Source organism: Oncorhynchus nerka, linkage group LG24 (genome assembly GCF_034236695.1).
Source record: "Oncorhynchus nerka isolate Pitt River linkage group LG24, Oner_Uvic_2.0, whole genome shotgun sequence".
Lineage (NCBI taxonomy): Eukaryota > Metazoa > Chordata > Actinopteri > Salmoniformes > Salmonidae > Oncorhynchus > Oncorhynchus nerka.
This window is the reverse complement of record NC_088419.1, coordinates 25,743,313-25,767,599: the sequence shown is the minus strand read 5'-3', so window position 1 is coordinate 25,767,599 and position 24,287 is coordinate 25,743,313. Positions and strand designations below refer to the sequence as shown.

At 44.8% G+C, this 24,287-nt stretch overlaps 1 protein-coding gene across 2 annotated transcripts in view; it reads right to left on the bottom strand.

Annotated features, from left to right (window-relative positions):
* LOC115107730 (centrosomal protein of 85 kDa-like) overlaps positions 1–24,287 on the bottom strand; it is a 94,849-nt gene that overhangs the window by 50,046 nt on the left and 20,516 nt on the right. The window contains exons 1-2 of one of the 2 annotated variants that reach the window (XM_029631312.2): positions 23,704–24,040; positions 18,484–18,636 (exon numbers count right to left, since the gene is read on the bottom strand). In XM_029631312.2, the coding sequence (XP_029487172.2) occupies positions 18,484–18,636; positions 23,704–23,752 (202 nt within the window). In that variant the 5' untranslated portion in view covers positions 23,753–24,040. Of the gene's footprint in view, positions 1–18,483; positions 18,637–23,703; positions 24,041–24,287 lie in introns of those variants that run through there. The other variant, XM_029631313.2, reaches the window with a different exon arrangement.

The window sequence follows — 24,287 nt, the reverse complement described above, 5'->3', positions numbered from 1 at the left end:
CAGGATTTGTTTACACCTTTGAGTAATACTCCCTTATCATCAGCAGTACCATGGACAGCTCACTGTTCCAACACCTTTCAGTTCTTCTGATCCAAACACGCTTTCATGTCAGTCAACATCATCATTCATCAGACTTTTGATGTTTGTTGACAGACCCGCTCACAATGATGTCATTCAATCTGCAAAGACAGCCATGTGGTTTATATCTCAACATCAGGAATGTAATGCAAAGCACACCAATCTAATCTATTTGTGTAGTGTGAGGGAATCCAAAAAGGAGAAAGCAGTAGCGTTGACTTCCTGGTAGCAGGCGCTCCTTGTGACATGACATGCCTGACCTGCTAGCTGTCATCTGAGCAGCGCTGGAAATCTCTCTCCGCTGGTGTTACATCACCACAGACAGCACTTAGCTAACCCCGCCAACTTGCTCATGTCCTGGACGCAACGGCAGGCTTCATGGACGAGACGTGCTGGCGTAACCAGAGAGAGGTAGATAGGACGCGAGCTAGGCAGACGGGGAGACGGAGGCAAGGGCACCAGCTGAAATACGAGTCAGCGCATCGGACAGAAGAGGGGAGAGGGTAGGTGGGATGTGCTATCTAAGCATTGGTCAAAGAGGATCACAGTTTAGTGGCCATAAACAGAGATGGGAGCTAGTGATATGGCTGTTGATCTCAACTCTAAATAGCCTACCAGTTATGCACTGCGCCCATCAACAACAATAACAAGCTGGAGACTAATTGTTAGTGACAAGAAGAGAGCAGCGGTGCCCGATCCGGTGCTTTTAAAGGGGTTGCATAACACCCTCAGTGGGCGAGCAGCAGCTTTGATGCGGTGTGTTTGTGTTCGCCCAGTCTTTGTTTATGGAATAGTTCTCCAACACAACGGTCGTGTGAGAATCCTCAGGCACAACCAGCAACGTGTAACAAGTGTGTGCAGTATACTGTAACTCTGCACAGTATGTGTGTACAGATGTAGGATCTTCATTTGATCACTCTGTCGCAGGAGAACTTTCCTGCACTGCAGGAAATGTTAAACTTGTTGTGTATGTAAGTTTTAAAAGGCTTCTGAAGTTTCCACTTGAAAATTTGAGCCTTTGACTTTCTCTTATGAAAAATTCACCAATGCCCACAAAAATGTCCATCAATTATAATCCACATTTCCTGTTGCTGCAGGATTATTTTCCTGCTGTAGCAAACTGGCTCAAATTAAAATCCTACATGCATGTGCCCAGATTAATATCTAGTGAGTGCAGTGTGTCCGCATGGCTGGATCACGGCACCACAAGTCAATAGTCCCAACCAGGCGAAAGCGCTGTGTGTGTGTCTGTGTGTTTGTGCACATGCACACGAGGGGACAGATGGTCCTATGGCCCAGTGTGTGTGTTTATACTGTATGTCCCTCTGTAATCTCCCAGAGGGGTTTAATGGAGGCCTCTTGACGGAGGGCCACTGTGGGAGAGACAGACTAGCTATGGATGGAGCTACATCCTCTCTCTCTCAATCTCTCTCAGCAGACTAACCAACCTGAAGCACAAACACAGGGCTCAGCAGTCAGCCTATCCTTCATGGAAACGGTTGACTAGATAAAACAAGCCTGAACAGGAGAGGAGGCTGGCTGGCTGGCTGGCTGGCTGCGTGACGCTGAAGAGAAGTGCTGAGCCATCAGGTCTGTCAGAGCTGAGTGATGGACTTCATAAAGACAGAGAGGAAATGAATGACTGGGCTCTGCTCTCCAACAATTCCCTGTCATTCCTAGAACGCCATGCACCAAGCCGATCCATCGATTACTTCAGTTGAGCTTAGTCAGATCTACCACTGTGTTCTCTCCTTCCTGTAGCAGTTCACATCGTTCTGTCAGCAGCCCACAGGAACGCAAAACCAGCAGCACATTGCAGGCCAATAATATGCATTACACCGGACTGGAGTATCAGTGCACATGGATCTGTAGTCTAACTACAGCCTTGCGGCTGTATCCTTCCCTTAACTCATTAAACACACATTTTAATTAGAGCCCTGCCTTTAACAATAAGGGGACAAGTATTCCTGGTGTATACCATAGAGCCTGGGTGGAGACTGTAATACCCCGTTAGCTATGCAATAAACTCCTGCCATGTTCATGTTGCCTCTGTAATGAATCAGGACTATTAGCTCTCCCCTCATCCCTGCTTCTTTCATTCATTAAATCCAGGGTGTCTCACTTCATCTGTATGTGATGGCATAGGCATCAGCTTTAACTGAGAGAGAGAGAAAGAGAGAGAGGCTATATGACCATACTCAGAGAGAGAGGAGGGGAGAGGGATCCATTTTCCTGCTGTGTAGCTAGTGACAAAAGGGGGAAAGGAGAGCAGAGAGGGAGAAGGGCAAAGTGGAAGTTTTGCCTACGTAAACGGAAAAAAGTCAGACGGCGAAGATGGTGAGAGGTGACGCATGAGTTGACTGTCTCTGTGTGTATTCCTGAGGGTGGGAGCAGAGGAAAGGAAGACAGAAAGACAAGAGGGAGGCAGCCGGAGGGGAGGAGAGAGAGAGGGACAAGAGGAAGTGGGATCCTGGGCCTGACTGTACCCGGACCCATAGGAATAATACACCAACAGAACATGCCTGGTTTCTGCTCCACCTCCTACCCTGGGGGTTCTGAGTGACAGGTAGGGTGGGGTCATGACTTCATGTCCCCCAGAAAGGCCCTGAAGCTGGGGCAGATTGATGAATGAAATACCTCTGCCCCTCCCATCATACACTGGGTTTTAAAGTGCACCCACCACAACAGTACAACAGTGACCCGTTTCAAGAAGCAAGTATGTCGCACGTTATGAGAACGCAATATATATGTTTTTTAATAAATAAATAAAAATTGGGGCAGAAATGCCTTCTGGAACATGTGAACTTTCATGTGCCTTAATAACAAATGTGTATACCATCTGTAAATAGGAATACAATTGTTAAAATTACGAGCATAGTTGCTTTAATTATGGAAAATGACAGAAACCTTCCGGCTAGCCATGATTGGCTGAGATAATGAATGGGCTGGACATGCTGAGAGAAGAGTTTGGATTGGTCTGCCATGTAGCATGCTTCTGTCTATAACATGAGCTGCTCAGTATGTGTAGATCATCATTGCTACTGTGGCTTTTTTTGAAAGACATAACATTAGCCGTGAAGAACTCCAAAAGTGTTGCTACTGCTCTCAACAACAATGCTGCCCTGAATTTAGCAGGCGCTATCAGTTGTAAAGTTGTAAAGGACTACTTCCTGCACACGGTCAGTGTGAACCGGAGTGACTTGACACAACGGACCAAACAAGCTGTAGCTAGCTACATATCAAACGGAAAAGACACGCTGTCGTGAAGCCTTCATCCATGTATACAGGTAAGAGTCTAGCTTCATTTTCAAATATTATACATTTCTAATTGTGACAGAAAATCATTTTCATTGCAAGTTAAAGCGTACTTTTAGATATCTAGCGAACGTTGCATGTATGATCTGTGTAGTAATATTATCTGTACAGGGAATTCAGAAAGTATTCACACCCCTTGAATTTTCCCACATTTTGTTATGTTACAGCCTTATTATAAAATGGATTTAAAAATAAATACAATTTCTCAGCAAACTACACACAATAACTTATAATGACTAATCAGAAAAAGGTTTTTAGAAATGTTTGCAAATGTATAAAAAATGTAAAACAGAAAAAACGTATTTATATAAGTATTCAGACCCTTTGCTTTGAGACTCGAAATTGAGCCCAGGAGCATCCTGTTTCCATTGATCATCCTTGAGATGTTTCTACAACTTGATTGGAGTCCACCTGTGGTAAATTCAATTGATTGGACATGATTTGAAAAGGCACACACCTCTCTATATAAACTCCCACAGTTGACATTGCATGTCAGAGCAAAAAAACAAGCCATGAAGTTGAAGGAATTGTGCGTAGAGCACTCTGACAGGATTGTGTCGAGGCACAAATCTAGGGAAGGGTACCAAAAAAAGTCTGCAGCATTGAAGGTCCCCAAGAACACAGTGGCCTCCATCATTCTCAAATGGAAGAAGTTTGGAACCACAAAGACTCTTCCTAGAGCTGGCCTCCCGGCCAAACTCAGCAATCAGGGGAGAAGGGTCTTGATCAGAGAGGTGAACAAGAACCCGATGGTCACTCTGACAGAGCTCCAGAGTTCCTCTGTGGAGATGGGAGAACCTTTAAGAAGGACAACCATCTCTGCAGCACTCCACCAATCAGGCCTTTATGGTAGTGTCACTCTGAGTCTCTACTTTAATCTTTTATGTAAAAAATAAAATAGAAATTCAAATGTTGCTACATAAAACCGAATTGAGGCAGTCGGTCACAATACTTTTTGTTAGCCTACAGCAAAAGGAAGATGCCATACTGACACCAGAAATTACTCATCACTAGGCTAAACCCTACAATCTCAGAGCAGGGCTGTTGCTGAAAAACCTTGAGAAAGCTCAGAAAAAACAACTTTCTGGGTTTTAGAAATGAGGAGATTAACGGAGTGACCTCATTCAGAGCCTCCATTCATTTTCAGAAGGATACTCTTTTTTTGTCCATGAGGTCTTTGGTTCTGTTGAATTACGTCAGTTGGAGACAATTAGATTTGAGAAATGGTTTATTCATAGACTGAGACCGGCAAAGCTTGTTCATCTCTGTCATTTGAGACGTGAACATTTTCAAGAGCATTATATACAGTTGAAGTCGGAAGTTTACATACACCTTAGCCAAATACATTTAACCTCAGTTTTTCACAATTCCTGACATTTAATCCAAGTAAAAATTCCCTGTCTTAGGTCAGGTAGGATCACCACTTTATTTTAAGAATGTGAAATGTAAGAATAATAGTAGAGATAATTATTTATTTCAGCTTTCATTTCACATTCCCAGTGGGTCAGAGGTTTACATACACTCAATTAGTATTTGGTAGAATTGCCATTAAATTGTTTAACTTGGGTCAAACGTTTCAGGTAGCCTTCCACAAGTTTCCCACAATAAGTTGGGTGAATGTTGGCCCATTCCTCCTGACAGAGCTGGTGTAACTGAGTCAGGTTTGTAGGCCTCTTGCTTGCACATGCTTTTTCAGTTCTGCCCACACATTTTCAATAGGATTGAGGTCAGGGCTTTGTGATGGACACTCCAATACCTTGACTCTGTTGTCCTTATGCCATTTTGCCACAACTTTGGAAGTATGCTTGGGGTCATTGTGCATTTGGAAGACCAATTTGCGACCAAGCTTTAACTTCCTGACTGATATCTTGAGGTGTTGCTTCAATATATTCACAAACTTTTCCTGCCTCATGATGCCAGTCCCTCCTGCAGAGAAGCACTCCCACAACATGATGCTGCCACCCCCGTTCTTCACGGTTGGGATGGTGCTCTTCGGCTTGCAAGCCTCCCCCTTTTTCCTCCAAACATAACGATGGTCATTATGGCCAAACAGTTCTATTTTTGTTTCATCAGACCAGAGGACATTTCTCCAAAAAGTACAATATTGTCCCCATGTGCAGTTGCAAACCGTAGTCTGTAATTTTTATGGCGGTTTTGGAGCAGTGGCTTCTTCCTTGCTGAGCGACCTTTCAGGTTATGTTGATATAGGACTCGTTTTACTGTGGATAGGTACTTTTGTACCTGTTTCTTCAAGCATCTTCACAAGGTCCTTTGCTGTTGTTCTGGGATTGATTTGCACTTTTCGCACCAAAGTACTTTCATCTCTAGGAGACAGAATGCGTCTCCTTCCTGAGCGGTATGACGGCTGCATGGTCCCATGGTGTTTATACTTGCGTACTATTGTTTGTACAGATGAACGTGGTACCTTCAGGCCTTTGGAAATTGCTCCCAAGGATAAACCAGACTTGTGGAGGTCTACAATTTATTTTCTGAGGGCTTGCTTGATTTTTAAAAATGTTCCCATGATGTCAAGCAAAGAGGCACTGAGTTTGAAGGTAGGCCTTGAAATACATCCACAGGTACACCTCCAATTGACTCAAATTATGTCAATTAGTCAGAAGCGTCTAAAGCCATGACGCCATTTTCTGGAATTTTCCAAGCTAAAGGCACAGTCAACTTAGTGTATGTAAATCTCTGACCCACTGGAATTGTGATACAGTGAATTATATGTGAAATAATCTGTCTGTAAACAATTAAAAAATTACTTGTGTAATGCACAAAGTAGATGTCCTAAGCGACTTGCCAAAGATATAGTTTGTTAACAAGAACTTTGTGGAGTGGTTGAAAAATGGGTTTTAATGACTCTAACCTAAGTGTGTGTAACCTTCCGACTTCAACTGTATTATTAATGAAAATAATATTCAACATTTCTTGAATTCTTTGAGAAGCCACATGGAGGACCTACATCTTAGAAAGTGAAACAAGATGAGGGCGTGCATCTTGTGCTCTGAAAACCACCACGACTCTTTTTTGCCAACATGCAGAAGCATACTAACCAAATACCAGCGCCATCTTTTCCCACTTCATCTCCAGCTGGGTACTGGTAACCCTATTTTCAGTCTAGCTTTTGCAATAATACGTTGTGCCTTTCTCCAAGAGATGTCACTGAAAAAGACCATGACGATGGTGATGCCTACAAACCCCCAAAGAACCTCAGCCTAAAAAATGTCAAGCCATTCTAAATTCATGTAGCCCGATAACGTCCCGCACAGAGACGTTTGGAGAAAATCTGATACCTTGCTCCCTGACCTTTTCCCCTTAGTCTTCTACACTGAACAAAAATATAAAGGCAACATGCAACAATTTCAAAGATTTGACTGAGTTACAGTTCATATGAGGAAATCAGTCAATTGAAATAAATTCATTAGGCCCTAATCTATGGATTTCACATGACTGGGAATACAGATATGCATCTGTTGTTCACAGATGTCTTAAAAAAAACTGGTTGGGGCGTGGATTAGAAAACCAGTCAGTATCTGGTGTGACCACCATTTGCCTCATGCAGCGCAACACATCTCCTTCACATAGAGCTGATCAGGCTGTTGATTGTGCCCTGTGGAATGTTGTTCCACTCCTCTTCAATGGCTGTGCAAAATTGCTAGATATTGGTGGGAACTGGAATATGCTGTCGTACACGTCGATCCAGAGCATCCCAAACATGATCAATGGGTGACATGTCTGGTGCGTATGCAGGCCATGTAAGAACTGGGCCATTTTCAACTTCCAGGAATTGTGTACAGATCCTTGCGATATGGGGCCGTGCATTATCATGCTGAAACATGGGGTGAAGGCATTGGATGAATAGCATGACAATGGGCCTCAGGTTCTCGTCACGGTATCTCTGTGCATTCAAATTGCCATTGATAAAATGCAATTGTGTACATTGTCCGTAGCTTATGCCTGCCCATACCATAACCCCACCGCCACCATGGGGCACTCTGTGCGAACTGACACTGACATCAGCAAACCGCACGCCCACACAACGTCATACAAGTGGTCTGCGGTTGTGAGGCCGGTTGGACGCACTGCCAAACTCTCTCGCGGCTTATGGTAGAATTTTTTTACATGAAATGATCTGCCAACAGCTCTGGTGGAAACTCCTGCAGTCAGCATGCCAATTGCACACTCCCTCAAAACTTGAGACATTTGTGGCATTGTGTTGTGTGACAAAACTGTACATTTTAGAGTGGCCATTTATTGTCCCCAGCACAAGGGGCACCTGTGTAAAGATCATGCTGTTGAATGAGTTTCTTAATTACCACACCTGCCAGGTGGATGGATTATCTTGGCAAAGGAGAAATGCTCAATAACAGGGATGTAAACAAATGTGTGCACAAAATTGGAGCGAAATAAGCCTTTTGTGAGTATGGAAAGTTCATATGACCTTGTATTTCAGCTCATGAAACATGGGACCAACACTTTAAATAATGCGTTCATATTTTTGTTCAGTGTATTATCAAACATTCAGCTGGACCCTAACCCAGCTGCGATAGATTATTCTTCCTACGCGTCCTTCCTCCTCAGAGGGGTCAAATTTAACACAGTGAAAAGCAGGCTGTGTGTCTGGAGAAAAGACCTGGGACACAGGCGTCTGGTCTCTCACCCTGTCTGTCAGAGGATTGGCTTTCCAGGCCGATCCTCCCTAAGGGAACACAGAATTAAGCTGGCATGGAGACTGGCCCAGACACTTCCTGTGTGTCATCTCAGTCACGTGTTCAAATCAGGGAATAATTCAGAAAAGATGTGACACTGAATGACAAGACAATCCATTTAAAGAGGAATATGAAGTGTGTGTAATCCATTGAGAGGTGCTAACCTGGTTGTGTCTCCACTCATCATAATCAGCTTTACACACACTACAGTCTCCCAACTCTTCAAAATGAATCAAATCTCAGATTGGTTCAGGATGGAAGAATATCCTATTAGAAATGCATGGATGGCGTCTTTATCTAAACGGGTGGCGAATCCACTGACTTCTCTTGAATGTTACCAAAATATCCACAGAAACAATGTAGCCTACATTAGCAGCAGTACCTTGAAACACTGTGTCACCGTGGAAGTCCCTCATTGTTTTCAGTTAGCTAGAGAAACACTGTGTCACCGTGGAAGTCCCTCATTGTTTTCAGTTAGCTAGAGAAACACTGTGTCACCGTGGAAGTCCTTCATTGTTTTCAGTTAGCTAGAGAAACACTGTGTCACCGTGGAAGTCCCTCATTGTTTTCAGTTAGCTAGAGAAACACTGTGTCACCGTGGAAGTCCCTCATTGTTTTCAGTTAGCTAGAGAAACACTGTGCCACCGTGGAAGTCCCTCATTGTTTTCAGTTAGCTAGAGAAACACTGTGCCACCGTGGAAGTCCCTCATTGTTTTCAGTTAGCTAGAGAAACACTGTGTCACCGTGGAAGTCCCTCATTGTTTTCAGTTAGCTAGAGAAACACTGTGCCACCGTGGAAGTCCCTCATTGTTTTCAGTTAGCTAGAGAAACACTGACTGGAAAATGTACTTGAGATGCATCCAGGGAATAAAGAGATGAAGAGCTGATTTGAAAGTGCACACAGTGGAGAATGGCCAAACTGCCAGAGAAGTGCTAAGCGCTGCCAGAGAGACAAAGGGGAAAGTTTAGTTTCCCTGCGAAATCTAAAGGAGGTGGGAGGAGCTGGGTGTTGGGTGAATATCAATCAAGCCTTCTTTTAGAAGACAGTGTTTAGAGCCATCCCATTCACACTGCTAGAAGGGGAAACAAACCATACACAACCAGTCACAGACACACATTCCTCTTCCCCGCCACCCACACTAGCCTGTGTAAGGGCGGTGACGATGGACAGTGTGTGTACCAGGCATGGACTGACAGTCAGACAGACAAGCTGCGTTCGGTCATTTCATCGCCTCTAGATTAGGGGGGTCCACTAATTACAAAGGGCAGCGCTGGAGGCTGCAGAAAGGCTCAACTCCAAGTCGACTGACTAATCCATACATGAACTGGACCTCTTCCCGTCTGACACCCCCAGCCCTGTCAAGCTCCCCTAAACCACAGAACAGATTCAGAACAGTTGGGGGCCTCCGGTTTATTTCACAAATCCTACTAATAACATGAGATTATGTACAAAGAGCAGTTCTACAAGAGCCATTAAATGAGGTGTTAATCAAATTGGGATTACGTTCCTTGGGTCCAGGATTGGTGTCAGAGGGTTCTGTTTTGATTAAAGGATTATTTATGGGAAACAGTGTTTTGCGGTAACAGCACCATGTAAATGACAGAATGTAACAGAATGCTAACATGCACGGTGGAATAGCAGGTTGACATGCAAGTTAGTACAACATCTTATTGTCCTTCGCAATTTTTGTTGGTTGACCTGAGTTACTGTTCCTTAAGGTGGTCATTTATGCATTCTCTCCGACAACCGCATATTTAGTCAGAAGAATACGTGTTAATGCCAGCAGTGCAGAGATAGGAGCCAACAAACACCTATAACACATGACAATGTCTCACTCACTTAGCCTGAAAGACAAAGAAAGACACAAACTATTCTAAACTCTACAGAGCCACCTTAACAACAGGTCTGTTCGATTCCCTCCACAGTGGTACCATAAGAGCAGTCCCAGACTGGAAAGCATTAGGGACACCTTTCCCTTTGTTGACGCTGTCCAAGTCATCGTCGGGTCACGTGTGGTGCATAAAAGCCACGTCGCCAAAGCCGTCTCTCTGTGAAGACGAGGGAGGAAGATGGAGCTGTGACTCACTGTAAAGTTGACAGTGATAAGAGACTCACTCACAAGCCGACAGGCAAATCAAATCAAATTAAAATGTGTCACATGCTCCGAATACAACGGGTGTAGACTTTACTGTGAGACTCTTGCTTATGAGTTAAAAAATAATAAAAGGAAAAATAGTAACACAAGAGGAATAAAATACATAGGAATGAAGCTATATACAGGTAGTAGCAGTACCAGGTCAATGTGCAAGGTTACGAGGTATTTTAGGTAGATATATACATCAAGGCAGGGTAAAGTGACTAGAATAGATAAAAATAAGAGTAAAATAAAGAATGGAGTAGCAGCAGCATATGATTAGTGTAAAGGTGTGTGTGTGTGTTGTGTCAGTATGCGTGTGTGTGTATATGTGGATGTGTGTGGGTTGTGTGTGAGTGTCAGTGTAGTGTGTGTGAGTGTGTATACAGTGTGTACATGTATATATAGTCTTGTGAATGTGCATAGGGTCAATGCAGATATTCCGGGTAACCATTTGATGAACTATTTAGCAGTCTTATGGCTATTTAGAAGTCTTAAGGCTTGGGGGTAGAAGCTGTCCCAGAGCCTGTTGGTTTGGTCAGGAGCAGAGAGAACAGTCTATGGCCCGGGTGGTTGGAGTCTTTGGAAATTTTGGGGGCCTTCCTCTGACTGCCTGATATAGAGATCATGGATGGCAGGGAGCTCGGCTCCCGTGATGTGCTGGGCTGTCTACATCACCCTCTGTAGCACTTTACGGTCGAGGGAGGTGCAACAGCCATACCAAGCAGTGATGCAGCCAGTCAAGATGCTCTCAACGGTGCAGCTATAGAACTTTTTGAGGATCTGAAGGCCCATGCCAAATCCGGCACTGAGCCCTAGTCCCAGTGGAGAAACTAACTAGCTCCAATTCATCCATATCTAAGACAGAGGCTCTGAGAGAGTGAGAGTGAGCTATTGAGCAGAAGAGGCAGGGAAGAGCCAAGGGACAAAGGAACGCTGCTTATTTATTACACTATTAATTAAAGCTAACCGCACTAGCTAGCTACTGTGTGTTAGCGCACTGCTACCGGAATGGCTGATATGCTATATAGCATTTAGCATGCAGCCCTAACCTCACAGCGGGATTACCATATGAAAGCAGGGCTGATTGAAAAACAAACAACTCAAATCAAATTTCATTAGTCACATGCGCCGAATACAACAGGTACAGGTAGTAGACCTTACAGTGAAATGCTTACTTACGAGCCCCTAACCAACAGTGCAGTTTAAAAAAAATACAGATAAGAATAAGAGATAAAAGTAGCAAGTAATTAAAGAGCAGCAGTAAAAAAATAACAATATATACAAGGGGGTGCCAGCTGGAGTCTTTGACCATTTTTAGGGCCTTCCTCTGACACCGCCTGGTATAGAGGTCCTGGATGGCAGGAAGGTTGGCCCCAGTGATGTACTGGGCCGTTCGCACTACCCTCTGTAGTGCCTTGCGGTCGAAGGCCGAGTGGTTGCCATACCAAGCAGTGATGCAGCCAGTCAAGATGCTCTCGATGGCGCAACTGTAGAACCTTTTGAGGATATGAGGACCCATGCCAAATCTTTTCAGTCTCCTGAGGGGGAATAGGTTTTGTCGTGGCCTGCATCACGACTGTCTTGGTGTGCTTAGACCATGTTAGTTTGTTGGTGATGTGGACACCAAGGAACTTGAAGCTCTCAACCTGCTCCACTGCAGCCCCATCGATGGGGGCGTGCTCGGGCCTCTTATTCCTGTAGTCCACAATCATCTCCCTCAGTCTTAATCACATTGAGGGAGAGGTTGCTGTCCTGGCACCACACAGCCAAGTCTCTGACCTCCTCCCTATAGGCTGTCTCGTTGAAGTCGATGATCAGGCCTACCACTGTTGTGTCATCGGCAAATTTAATGACGATGTTGGAGTCGTTCCTGGCCGTGCAGTCATGAGTGAACAGGGAGTACAGGAGGGGGCTGAGCACGCACCCCTGAGGGGCCGCAGTGTTGAGGATCAGCATGACGGATGTGTTGTTACCTACACTTACCACCTGGGGGCGGCCCGTCAGGAAGTCCAGGATCCAGTTGCAGTGGGAGGTGTTTAGTCCCAGGGTCCTTAGCTTATCGATTTCTAACTGTGCTAACTTGATTTCTAACCTTGCTAACTTGAGTGAAGGACGGTCCTTGCCAAGGCTTTGTGTGGCCTGCCCTGCCTCAACCCATCATTAGTGAGATGGGATAGGAGCAGCTGGTTTAGCGGCCGTGTTAGGGACTAGAGGGTTGACAAGGGCAGGGATCTGGGGGCCCAGCCTAACACAATTACCCCCCTCACAGTCAAACATTAATGAGATGAGCCCCAACTGGCCGAGCGTGCCTGGGATGGTGCAAATCTACACTAAAACAAATTTGACCACTTAGGTCCCTCCTGGGAGGTGGAAACTAGGCTCGGATCAGCAGGAGATTTGCTCCATTAAAAGCACAGAGGGAACTGGGGATAATGGTTCCAGAATTCACTCCAAAATGTGAGCCTATCCTGGGCCTACCTTCTACAGAAATGGAATTGGTCATACAAGGGCTTGCAAGAGTGGGGGACTATGAAGAATGGAACATAGACACGTTGAGCTATAGACCTGACACCCACTATTGATACAAAGGGTTGAGTGTTGAGTGTAAAGCCTTCGTGATGGAGGAAGTGCTGAGCGCTTCATCAATACGTATGAAAGCTCTCTAGTATTAATGGAATGGTCAGGAGAATGACAAGCATCCTTCCTGCATGTCTTGAGCCACATCTGTGTTTATTGCAGGCCCATAAGTTACTGGGCTCAGCTCAGGTTGCCTCTCCAAACCGCTGTCTTCTCCATGGTAACCTAACACCCCGATAATGGCCTGGGCTTGACCTGCATTACGTAAAGCACTCCATTGATCTCGATGTCTCCGCAGGGCCAAAATCAGAATCTGAGAGCCTGGTGGTGTACACACACAGCCTATAGTGACCTCGGGACTCTGGAGAAGGACTGTAGCTGGAACTGCAGCATGGAATCCTACCACACTGTCCATGTCATACCACAAACAACTCCTGGCCTGATATCAGGAGGACCTTCACTTGGTCTTGACTAAGATGTTAACCCTTCATGGAGCAGTAAACCCTGGCTGAACATTTTGTTAGACATTCATTGGAGTCATTGGAGACGTCAACAGGAAACAGACTGTAGACATGAATCAAAATCACTCTGTTGAACATATATGTTCTCCTCTCACCATCCCCCCACATCTCCACGAAAGCCCCCCAATCAAATGCTTTACAGCCTGCTACTCCAACCGTCTGACGGGCCTGTTTTACCCAAAACCACCATGGTGAAGTCATAAGACACCCCAGAGGTAATTATGAGGAGGCTTGGTGCTGTCATGGCCATGTATAATTAGAGAGGAGGGTCATGGGGCGGCATGGTTCCAAACTGGAGGAATTTCCTCCTTGTTCTAGGTCACACGCAGAGGAGAGCTAATTTAGAAATGGGGAGATTCTATAGAAGGGCTCTTGGATTCTCCATAGGTCTGGAAAACTGTGTCGTTCGTTACAGGTTGGTTGACTCAGAAAGACGATGCATCAAATTCTTAGCTCAATGCAACATAACTGAAGAGCAAAGACAGCAAGATTTTAAAAAATCTGGATTGGATCGTTTTGTGGAAAACCAGGTCCCCCAGAGAGTTTGAGAGAGGGTTATCCGACCCCCACCCGGATACAGAGATTACATCTAGGGACAGGAAGACACAACCATAACCGATATATCTTGCATACAAATGCAGGTCTCAAAAACGTGATGACTTCACACAATCAGGAAAGAGAGCGCACCATTACACCAATGTCCAATGTGCCTAGTAATTCACCAGACAGGGTCTTTCATCAGAGTTCTCTTACATTACCCCAGTGTGAACACGTTCCATCTCTGCACTTATACTGGGAGGCATTGAATCATGGATGTAAATATCCAAGCCTGCCAGCGCTAATACTAGAAGTCTAGAACACACTAAATGTCATTCTAAACTTTTCAGGGCTCAGATGAGCGCTTGTACAGTATGTGCAACCCTGACCACAGAACTAGCTACAGCTGACTTCATGCACCAATCAGATGGCTCCAAGCGGGCTGCTGTAGACAGACAGCCTAGCATGCTGGCTGGGATGGATGACCTATATTTACATTAATATTATGTCTGGAATTCTGAGGCTGGACAGAGTTCACTGGTCCCTTTCCGCTGAGCCTGTGTTTTGGCTACTAGGCTAGACCCATTGGTCGATGGCATCTGTGTCTCGCCATCAGAGGTCACTGGTGTTGGGATATGGGACAGAAACCAGGGAAAAAGCAGTGACCTGGATGCAGCAATGTCCCCCAGCCGAAGGCCACCCATCCACTGTATCCTACCTCCTAATGAACCGGAATCAGGCCGAGAAATGTTACTAAAGGCACAACATTTAAACACACACAAAAAAAGCAGGCGTGTTATATAAGCATGCGTTGCGATGATGACATTGTTAACCCTATCAGTCCCGAGACCCAAGCAAAAATCGACTTTTCATTTATCTGCATGTTCAGCCCCTTATATTTAGCCTCACGTCTTCTTTTCGGGACAACAAGGTCTACAAGTAGAACACAAAACAATGTGTTTTGCATTCATGACTTTTATTGACAAATGTCAACAGCAACAAAAAGTTCTGCCAAAGCAAAAACCTGATCAAAATGAATCCATATGAACGCTGTAAGTACAGAAATAGTTTGCCCACTGGGAAATTAATATCCAACTAGTCAGTGAAAACTGTGTGGAGTTTGTGACAGCAACTACAGTATGCGAGCTTATTACTGTATTATAGACACTATGTCCTGGGATTTCCTGTGTAGAAGAACCCCTTTCCTTCTAATGACTAATGTAGCTGGTGAGCGTGACAGAGCTAAACATGTGTGTGTTTGGTGAGAGTCCCAGCTTTCCATAGATCGCTTTTAATAGTTTATAGCTCAAATCATTTGGACTCTAGAGACATGTTTGTAAAAAAGGCCTGGCCCCGTGCACAAGCACCCCTCTAGCTCAGCCCCCGTCTATCACACAGACTAATGTATCTACGGATGCAGAAGAAATAGACCAATACAATGGTACAACCCATTAGTCTGTAGCTCAAACACACATTGTTTAAAAGGGGTCAGAAGTCCAAAACGAGCCAGGGTTACGGTGGGACGCATTGGGTTAAAAAGGGGATGGAAATAGAGCCGTTTGTGTCAGAAGAAAACCGAGGGAGACAGAAAGAGCTGAGGAGTGCACAAGATAGCAATCTCTTGATAGGGGGTACTGAGGGGGTATACTGTCAGTACGTTTTGATTGGATTTGTGTAAAACCAGATTGTCCCGTCATATGGGGAGGAAGAGATGATAAGCCAATTGTAAACGGTAGGCTTGATGCAGTGATTATGCAGTGGCTCCCGGAATAGAATCCTCCCTTTGTGTGGATTACAGCCATAGTCTGCACAGAATATCTCCTCCAGAAACCAAGTGTTTGGAGTAAAAACACCAACGTTGCATAAATACCACATTTGAACCGCAGCTATACATTGATATTAGAACAAGGGGATTAGTTGTGTCCCTGCTTGAACTGTATGGAGAGAAAGACAGATTTACCAGAAGCTCAAATGCCAGCGCACTGACATGAGGTGGAAATGTGTACAATGCAGGAGATCCAGAAAAGAGGAGGTTTAATAGTGAAAAGGTATCTTTCAAAATGATGAGTCCAATGTCCTAACAAAACAAACAGGAAAAACAGAGAATCCAATCATCCCTTAATGGCTAGACCTTTGTTTTACATTAATCTTTTACAGGCACACAGAGCCCAGTGGATTAGCCACTTGAGCCTACAACGTGAACATAATCTACCGTTATCTTGCCTCTGTCCGTCTGTAGTTAGCCTAGCTACAGTATGTAGTCATGCTATAGGGTGGTCTCAGTCTCCTCCCAATGAGGTGGCGACAGCAGAGCTCCTGATCTATCCACTTAGACATTACAGCCATTGTCATGGCAGAGTCGCCCTAATTCTGATTCCAGCACTCTCTCTGCCTGTAACGATTCACATCCCCAGTTGTTACGGCATTCATTAAGGAGGGTTTACCAAAATACAACAAAGAAAACAATTGACTATTTGTGGTTTAAAATAGGCAGGATACAAGAGCCAGTACAGGTCATCCTGGAAGTCAAGTCGATGTTATCCCACGTGATCCTAACACGTCAGCCTGGGAGAATGAAAGAGTAGCAGCAGAGATGGAAAAGTGAGAGAAGAACTGCGTCTGACCTTGTTTCTGGGCATCTGCGGTGCCTGATAGGCTCCTGAACTGAAGATATTGAGATCAATTAAAAGCAGAGCTGCTGCAATCAATGGGAGTCTGACAGGTCCGGTGCTCATCAGACAGAGGGAGGGGGGCTCAGTATTAGTTAGCTCCCCCCCCACACACACACACACAGACAGGCAGGCAGGCAGGCAGGCAGGGGCATCAGAGCAGCTCCAGATCCAGCCAGGGTCCAGGGAGTGACTGACTGTGTGCCCTAGCCCGGCCCAGTGCCTCTGGCATGGGGGGAGGATGGAGAAGGATGGGTGCCAACTGCTGGGTGCTGAAATAGTAGGCCAGCTGGGTGTTTCCGCAGGTAAGGACACACAGAACGTTGGCGCCAGGGGCACCAATCATCGCCACGGGCAACAATCATCGCCAAGGGCACCAATTAGGAACTGTTGACTGCTCGTGCCTTAATTAACTAGGAGGGTTCCCACGGTAACGGCACTTCCTTTGGGTGTGTGCTGTCTGTGACAGTCGAGTGGGACACAGAGGTCTCTAAATCGAAGACTCTGCTCTGCTATTGGGAGAGTCACTCTCCTATTCACTTTTATCCACATCTCTCACAAAGCAGTGACATTCACCAGTGTCTGAAGCTCTAAGTGTGTGAGCTCCTAAAGAAATACAAAACTATTCTGTGAGCTTGTTTAAATGATCCTAACAAAGCAAGGCCATAAACTGATCTCCCCAGCGCAGCCCACAAAATGTCTCAGTGACCTGAACGTAGAGCATCTGTTTGAGCAGCCCTGGGCCTGAGGCAGACTGTGGCTGGCCAGCTGTTAATGGTTATAGTGGTTATAGGGGCTTGATGGCCGGACCAGAGAGCTCCAGTCCCAGCTCCCAAGGGAAGGGTGATGGTAGAAGGGTCTGCCTGGGTCCTGACATCTGGCCCTGTGAAGGTTACGAGAGTGGAGAGCCGACAACACCCTCTGATCTGGCCAAGCCACAACACCAAACTGGGTAGGGCTTTGAGGTTTGGCTACTAGAAACTAGTAGTCCAAGATGGACTTGTTTATAGGCAAACGCTTTCCACAGTCCTCTTGTATGTTCAAGTTGGACTGTAAGGACTAGGATGTAGGACGCAGTAAGACAGGGAGTAATCAATCCAAATGTAAGAGCTGTAGTCTTGACTATTGGAAAGAATACATATCTTCCACTGTAGCTAGAAACTAGGATGAGAGACAGGGATAGTTAAGAAAGTGTGTCCCAAACCATTCAATTGGGGTGGTTTAGGAGTCTCCCCTAAATCTCTGTTTAATTCCTTCCAGTTATCCAGACAGTTTAGCCACATTACTGCCAAAAGGACATTACTTTGGTTTCCATTTCTGTTATCACTACTTTCCTTCAGAAACCCCTTATCCATAGCTTCAGAACTATTCATCTATATAACAGCAGAATCCTAGCAAGAGGATGAAGTGAAGTAAGATTTTCTCTCTCTCTGTGTTGCTAATAATGAGTGGCGCAGTGGTCTAGGGCACTGCATCGCAGCGCTAGCTGTGCCACCAGACACTCTGGGTTCGCGCCCAGGCTCTGTCGCAGCCGGCCGCGACTGGGAGGTCCGTGGGGCGACGCACAATCGGTCTACCGTCGTCCGGGTTAGGGAGGGTTTGGCCGGTAGGGATATCCTTGTCTCATCGCGCACCAGCAACTCCTGTGGCGGGCCGGGCGCAGTGCACGCTAACCAAGGTAGCCAGGTGTTTCCTCAGACACTTCCAGGTTGGAGGCACGCTGTGTTAAGAAGCAGTGCGGCTTGGTTGGGTTATGTTTCGGAGGACGCATGGCTTTCGACCTTCGTCTCTCCCGAGCCCGTACGGGAGTTGTAGCGATGAGACAAGATAGTAATTAGATTTGGATACCACGAAATTGGGGAGAAAAGGGGGTAAAATAAAATAATAATGATATGTGTTGTGGAGGGGTGAACCTTCTTTCTGTGCCAGTCCTTACCTTCCGCACTGTCGGAGCAGGACGTGCCGATGCCCGTGTCACCACTGTCGGAGGCCGTGCTGTGGCGTCGTCCTCGGTTACCGGGGGCCGAGGAGGTACCCTGCCATGGCGACTCACACCCCGGGACCCATCCAGGAGAGCTGGTGCTGGAACCTATAAAAGGCATGACCCCCGGTCAGGGAGGAAGGCATTTCTTAGTAACACACACTGTTTACTACGCTGTAATAGTCTGTTTCAGTCCCAACAAAGGTCAAACTGTCAAACATTCTACCTTAATAATCCTGTGTTTTCATAAAAGATAAAAGGAATTAGCCTACCACCCAGGGTAGCCTAACAGCTAACTCTTCCTGGTTACTCAGACTGGGAGAACATTTAGCCAATAAATGTTGTCTTGGTGGGTTACGTTATCTCTAGCAGATCGGGATTGTTTGATGATTATTAGAGAAAACAGAATCTGCACAGCTGGAGACCCTAATAACAGCTGCTTAGCTCTGCTGGCATATGTTTTGGTTAGAGACTACATTACTGTTGCTCTACACCCCTTCCCCCATCTAGTAAACACACAACTGCTACCTAGATGGCAAAAAACAGACCCTGCTGTCTGAAGTCCGGTTGTACGTTACAACTAGGAAAGATCTACATTTCTCTTAATTACAGTCACTGTAATTGTGTTACACAGTCAGATATGGAAATACCTTTTGCCTCCTGCAATATTCAGCTTTTACAGATAGTGTGCTTGGCCCTAGTATAGTGCTAAACTACACCAATCCATAACTGTGAAAACCAGTCACTCGTCCATTATAATAACAGTCCTCCTCTAGTGAAAACAAGCCCTCTCCCAGGCGCATGGAAATGAAAGCAGAGCCTACACAATATTTCCTGAATAATTTCAGATGACAGGAGGGATTTTTGGTTTCAGACTCCTCTGGTTCATTCAGGCATTTGCCCTTGTCACATTCAGCAACAGTAATGTGTGCATGGGTAATGACTCAGGTTGGACAAGGTGAGGACCAGGTGAGTCTCAAACACACTGTGGTGCATCCCAACAATCCATCTCTGTCTCTACACACTGCGGGGCCATATGTCCTCTATCTGCGAATTCTATTCTGACTGTTTAATCCGCTAAGACATAAATCATTAAAGCTGTCCTATCTTGTGCCAGAAGGAGGCAGCAGGTTGAAGGGGGTGCAGCCTAGATGTGATATGTAATGTTGCTCCACAACATGGAGAGGTGACCGTCCTACTGTCCTCCTGCTCTACTGTGACCATCACAAAGATACCGGGCTGAGGCGCTCCAAAAATACACTTTCAAAACATCTATCAAAATTGTGCTTCAGAAGAGCAGAAATAATATTTCAGAACAGACTGCGGGGCTTGACATTAACACTTGTCCGCTTGCCCAGGGCAAGTACAAGTAATTGATGGACTAGCATATTATAGATTAATTTGTGCGAATGGACAAGTAAATAAAATCACGCAAAAATCACAATATCAAACAATTAGGCTACTCCGATCAGAAGTGGATCAAAGTGTCTTCTGAATGCGATGTGTTCTACACAGTCCCCCCAATCTCTGCAGAGTGCATTGGAGTATCATTATTTAGGCCTGCATTGACAGATCTCACAGCACCTTAGAATATCATTATTTAGGCCTGCATTGACAGATCTCACAGCACCTTAGAATATCATTATTTAGGCCTGCATTGACAGATCTCACAGCACCTTAGAATATCATTATGTAGGCCTGCATTGACAGATCTCACAGCACCTTAGAATATCATTATTTAGGCCTGCATTGACAGATCTCACAGCACCTTAGAATATCATTATGTAGGCCTGCATTGACAGATCTCACAGCACCTTAGAATATCATTATGTAGGCCTGCATTGACAGATCTCACAGCACCTTAGAATATCATTATTTAGGCCTGCATTGACAGATCTCACAGCACCTTAGAATATCATTATGTAGGCCTGCATTGACAGATCTCACAGCACCTTAGAATATCATTATGTAGGCCTGCATTGACAGATCTCACAGCACCTTAGAATATCATTATGTAGGCCTGCATTGACAGATCTCACAGCACCTTAGAATATCATTATGTAGGCCTGCATTGACAGATCTCACAGCACCTTAGAATATCATTATGTAGGCCTGCATTGACAGATCTCACAGCACCTTAGAATATCATTATGTAGGCCTGCATTGACAGATCTCACAGCACCTTAGAATATCATTATGTAGGCCTGCATTGACAGATCTCACAGCACCTTAGAATATCATTATTTAGGCCTGCATTGACAGATCTCACAGCACCTTAGAATATCATTATGTAGGCCTGCATTGACAGATCTCACAGCACCTTAGAATATCATTATTTAGGCCTGCATTGACAGATCTCACAGCACCTTAGAATATCATTATTTAGGCCTGCATTGACAGATCTCACAGCACCTTAGAATATCATTATGTAGGCCTGCATTGACAGATCTCACAGCACCTTAGAATATCATTATTTAGGCCTGCATTGACAGATCTCACAGCACCTTAGAATATCATTATGTAGGCCTGCATTGACAGATCTCACAGCACCTTAGAATATCATTATGTAGGCCTGCATTGACAGATCTCACAGCACCTTAGAATATCATTATGTAGGCCTGCATTGACAGATCTCACAGCACCTTAGAATATCATTATGTAGGCCTGCATTGACAGATCTCACAGCACCTTAGAATATCATTATGTAGGCCTGCATTGACAGATCTCACAGCACCTTAGAATATCATTATGTAGGCCTGCATTGACAGATCTCACAGCACCTTAGAATATCATTATGTAGGCCTGCATTGACAGATCTCACAGCACCTTAGAATATCATTATTTAGGCCTGCATTGACAGATCTCACAGCACCTTAGAATATCATTATGTAGGCCTGCATTGACAGATCTCACAGCACCTTAGAATATCATTATTTAGGCCTGCATTGACAGATCTCACAGCACCTTAGAATATCATTATTTAGGCCTGCATTGACAGATCTCACAGCACCTTAGAATATCATTATGTAGGCCTGCATTGACAGATCTCACAGCACCTTAGAATATCATTATTTAGGCCTGCATTGACAGATCTCACAGCACCTTAGAATATCATTATTTAGGCCTGCATTGACAGGCACGAACTGTCTTTCAATCATGCAGTCTTGAGATTAGTTTTTTTAGATCAAAGTGAGCCTTGCTACGTGCGCACATTTGAATGATATTCATTGCAACTTAAGTCAGTTACTTGCCCAGTTATAGCTCATTTTTGGTCAGCAATGACAATCTTGGGAAAGACATTTGTGCACCTGGGTGTGTGCCAGTGGGTCTTTCCAGAGGACAGAGAGAGCGAAATACATTGCTCAGCAGGTGGAATAATGGTATAGCCTACAACAGACTAACCAGATAGCAAATTCAACACATATTGTTTGGCCGGTTATCTCGCTAGTTAGCTATTTAGTTATACTCCGGTTGTACAAATGCTCAAAATTGTCTAGGATTCTCATCTATTTTATTTGATACATTATTATTATTTTATAAAGACAAAAAGTATTTGGTGGTAATTGTAATGTTGCATGGTGGCCAACCATCCTCCAGGAGAGTCCAGGAGAGATACTGTGTGTGCATGCTTTTGCTCCAGGCCTGCTCAAACACACCACATTGTGAAAAATGTCCAGATCAACAGGACCTTGATAAGCGGACCCTGGTGTGTTTGAGCAGGGTTGGGACAAAAGCCTGCACACCCAGTAGTTCTCCAGATGGAGGGTTGACTGACCATGTGTTTTATACAGTAGCCTATCAATGCAGTATTTTACTTTGTGGGGGGTTAAGTGCCTTGTTCAAGGCCATAATGGCAGGAGATATAATACATGGGATTAGAGACCAGCATCTGTCCATTGTCAAAACCAGTGATAATAATGACTGTTATATTGTGAAGTGGTTCCTTGAATCACACTTTTCAGTCACCTTTTTGGCCCATGGTGTTACAGACCATTTTTGGGGGTGGGGACGACGACAAGTGACTTGAGCTTTGGGATAAGTAAAAAATCTGTCCTACTTGTAAGAAGAACAAGTGGCTAAAAAAAGTTAATGTCAAGCCCTGGACTGACCTACACTGTCCTGTCCTGCAGTTCAGGTGGCAGAATACGTTTGATGATCGGTAAGACTTTATATCAAATTGTTGTTAGGTAACAAAAACATTTTGTTACCCCTTTTTCTCCCCAGTTGGTAGTTACAGTCTTGTTCCATCGCTGAAACTCCCCTACGGACTTGGGACAGGCAAAGGTCGAGAGCCATGCGTTATCCGAAACACGACCCTGGCAAGCCTCACTGCTTCTTGACACTGCTCGCTTAACCCGGAAGCCAGCCACACCAACAGCCTGGGATCGAACCCGGGTCTGTAGTGGTGCCTCAAACACTGAGATACAGTGCCTTAGACCGCTGCGCCACTCAGGAGGCCCTCATAACAACATGTTAGTAGGCTAATTGCTTTGAACTTGGGCTGAGTAGTTTTTGTTAACGACGTGTAGTGTTATTACATAGTTGTAAGAGACAATAGGAGGGGGGTATGTTGGCCCGCTTTAGAGGATATAGCTAACTATAAATCTGGCCACATGACATACTTAGCTATAATAACTGACAACGCAGAAAGCCGACTCATTGCTCAACAGAAGAGGGCACGCAGTGGTCCATTCATCATAATATAATTCTAGCGACATAATGTAGCAAGCTATATCAAAATGTTACAATGTAGACATCTTTCGAATCTCAGTCCAGAAACAGACATCGCTATCAGGACGAGCAGAACGCTAAATCCCCCGATGAGAAAAAAAACTCCGCTCTCTCTGCAACCTGCATTATTTTGTCATGAACAATTAATAGTCATCTATTCAGGAATTTCCGTTACAATGTCACATCAACAACGAGGTTACATCATAGCATTATCAAGAAACACCAGATGCCCCGGGAGAGGGCTACTGCTGCTAGCTAGAGAGCTAGCTGAATCCGCAGAAACCCTTCTGTATCCATCAGTTTAGCATCAGCTAGCTAGAAGCTTGTGAAGACGTTCACCGATATGAGCATGAGCAAGGCTCTAGTCTGTTCAGACATTATTGCTATGAAAATATCAACACAGGGGTTTTATTCTTCTATCAAATCTAAATAATAAGATCTTACCTGTTTTAAAAGTATCAAATCCATCCTCAAATTCGTTTCTCCCCCACATTATGACTGATTGTATGCGCCCGTTCGCAGTGAAACTCCGAGGGTAGAGCAAAACGTGATCAAACAAAAGGTGGAGAGAATTCCTCAAGAACTTGCCATGATTACATTGCGCGAAAGGACATCCATATCTTTAAAACTGAAATTTAACGGTTATTTATAACATGTCTCCTGCCCAAAACGAGCTCCATAAATCGAAAATCTGGTTAAAGTTGACTGAAGAACTAACTACTATTAAATCGATGGCAACAGCAATGCATGGAAGGATGTGATCTCACTGAATGCGTGCCACAGCTCCTAGCGAAAGGCTCAATCTGAGTTTAGTCTCCTCCCCCTCAAACAGTGCTGAGACCACTGCAGCTCGGCAATGTTTGGGTGCTATACCTCACTGCATTGGCGACCCTAAACATAGCCATCCGGGCATGGGCATCATATAGTTTTCTCACATTCTGAGAAACGTTTCATTGTGTACCTTTTTGGCCTTTTGTTTTTGAGCTGCTGTATGCAGTCAAAGGAAAAATGCCACCTGACATTCAGCA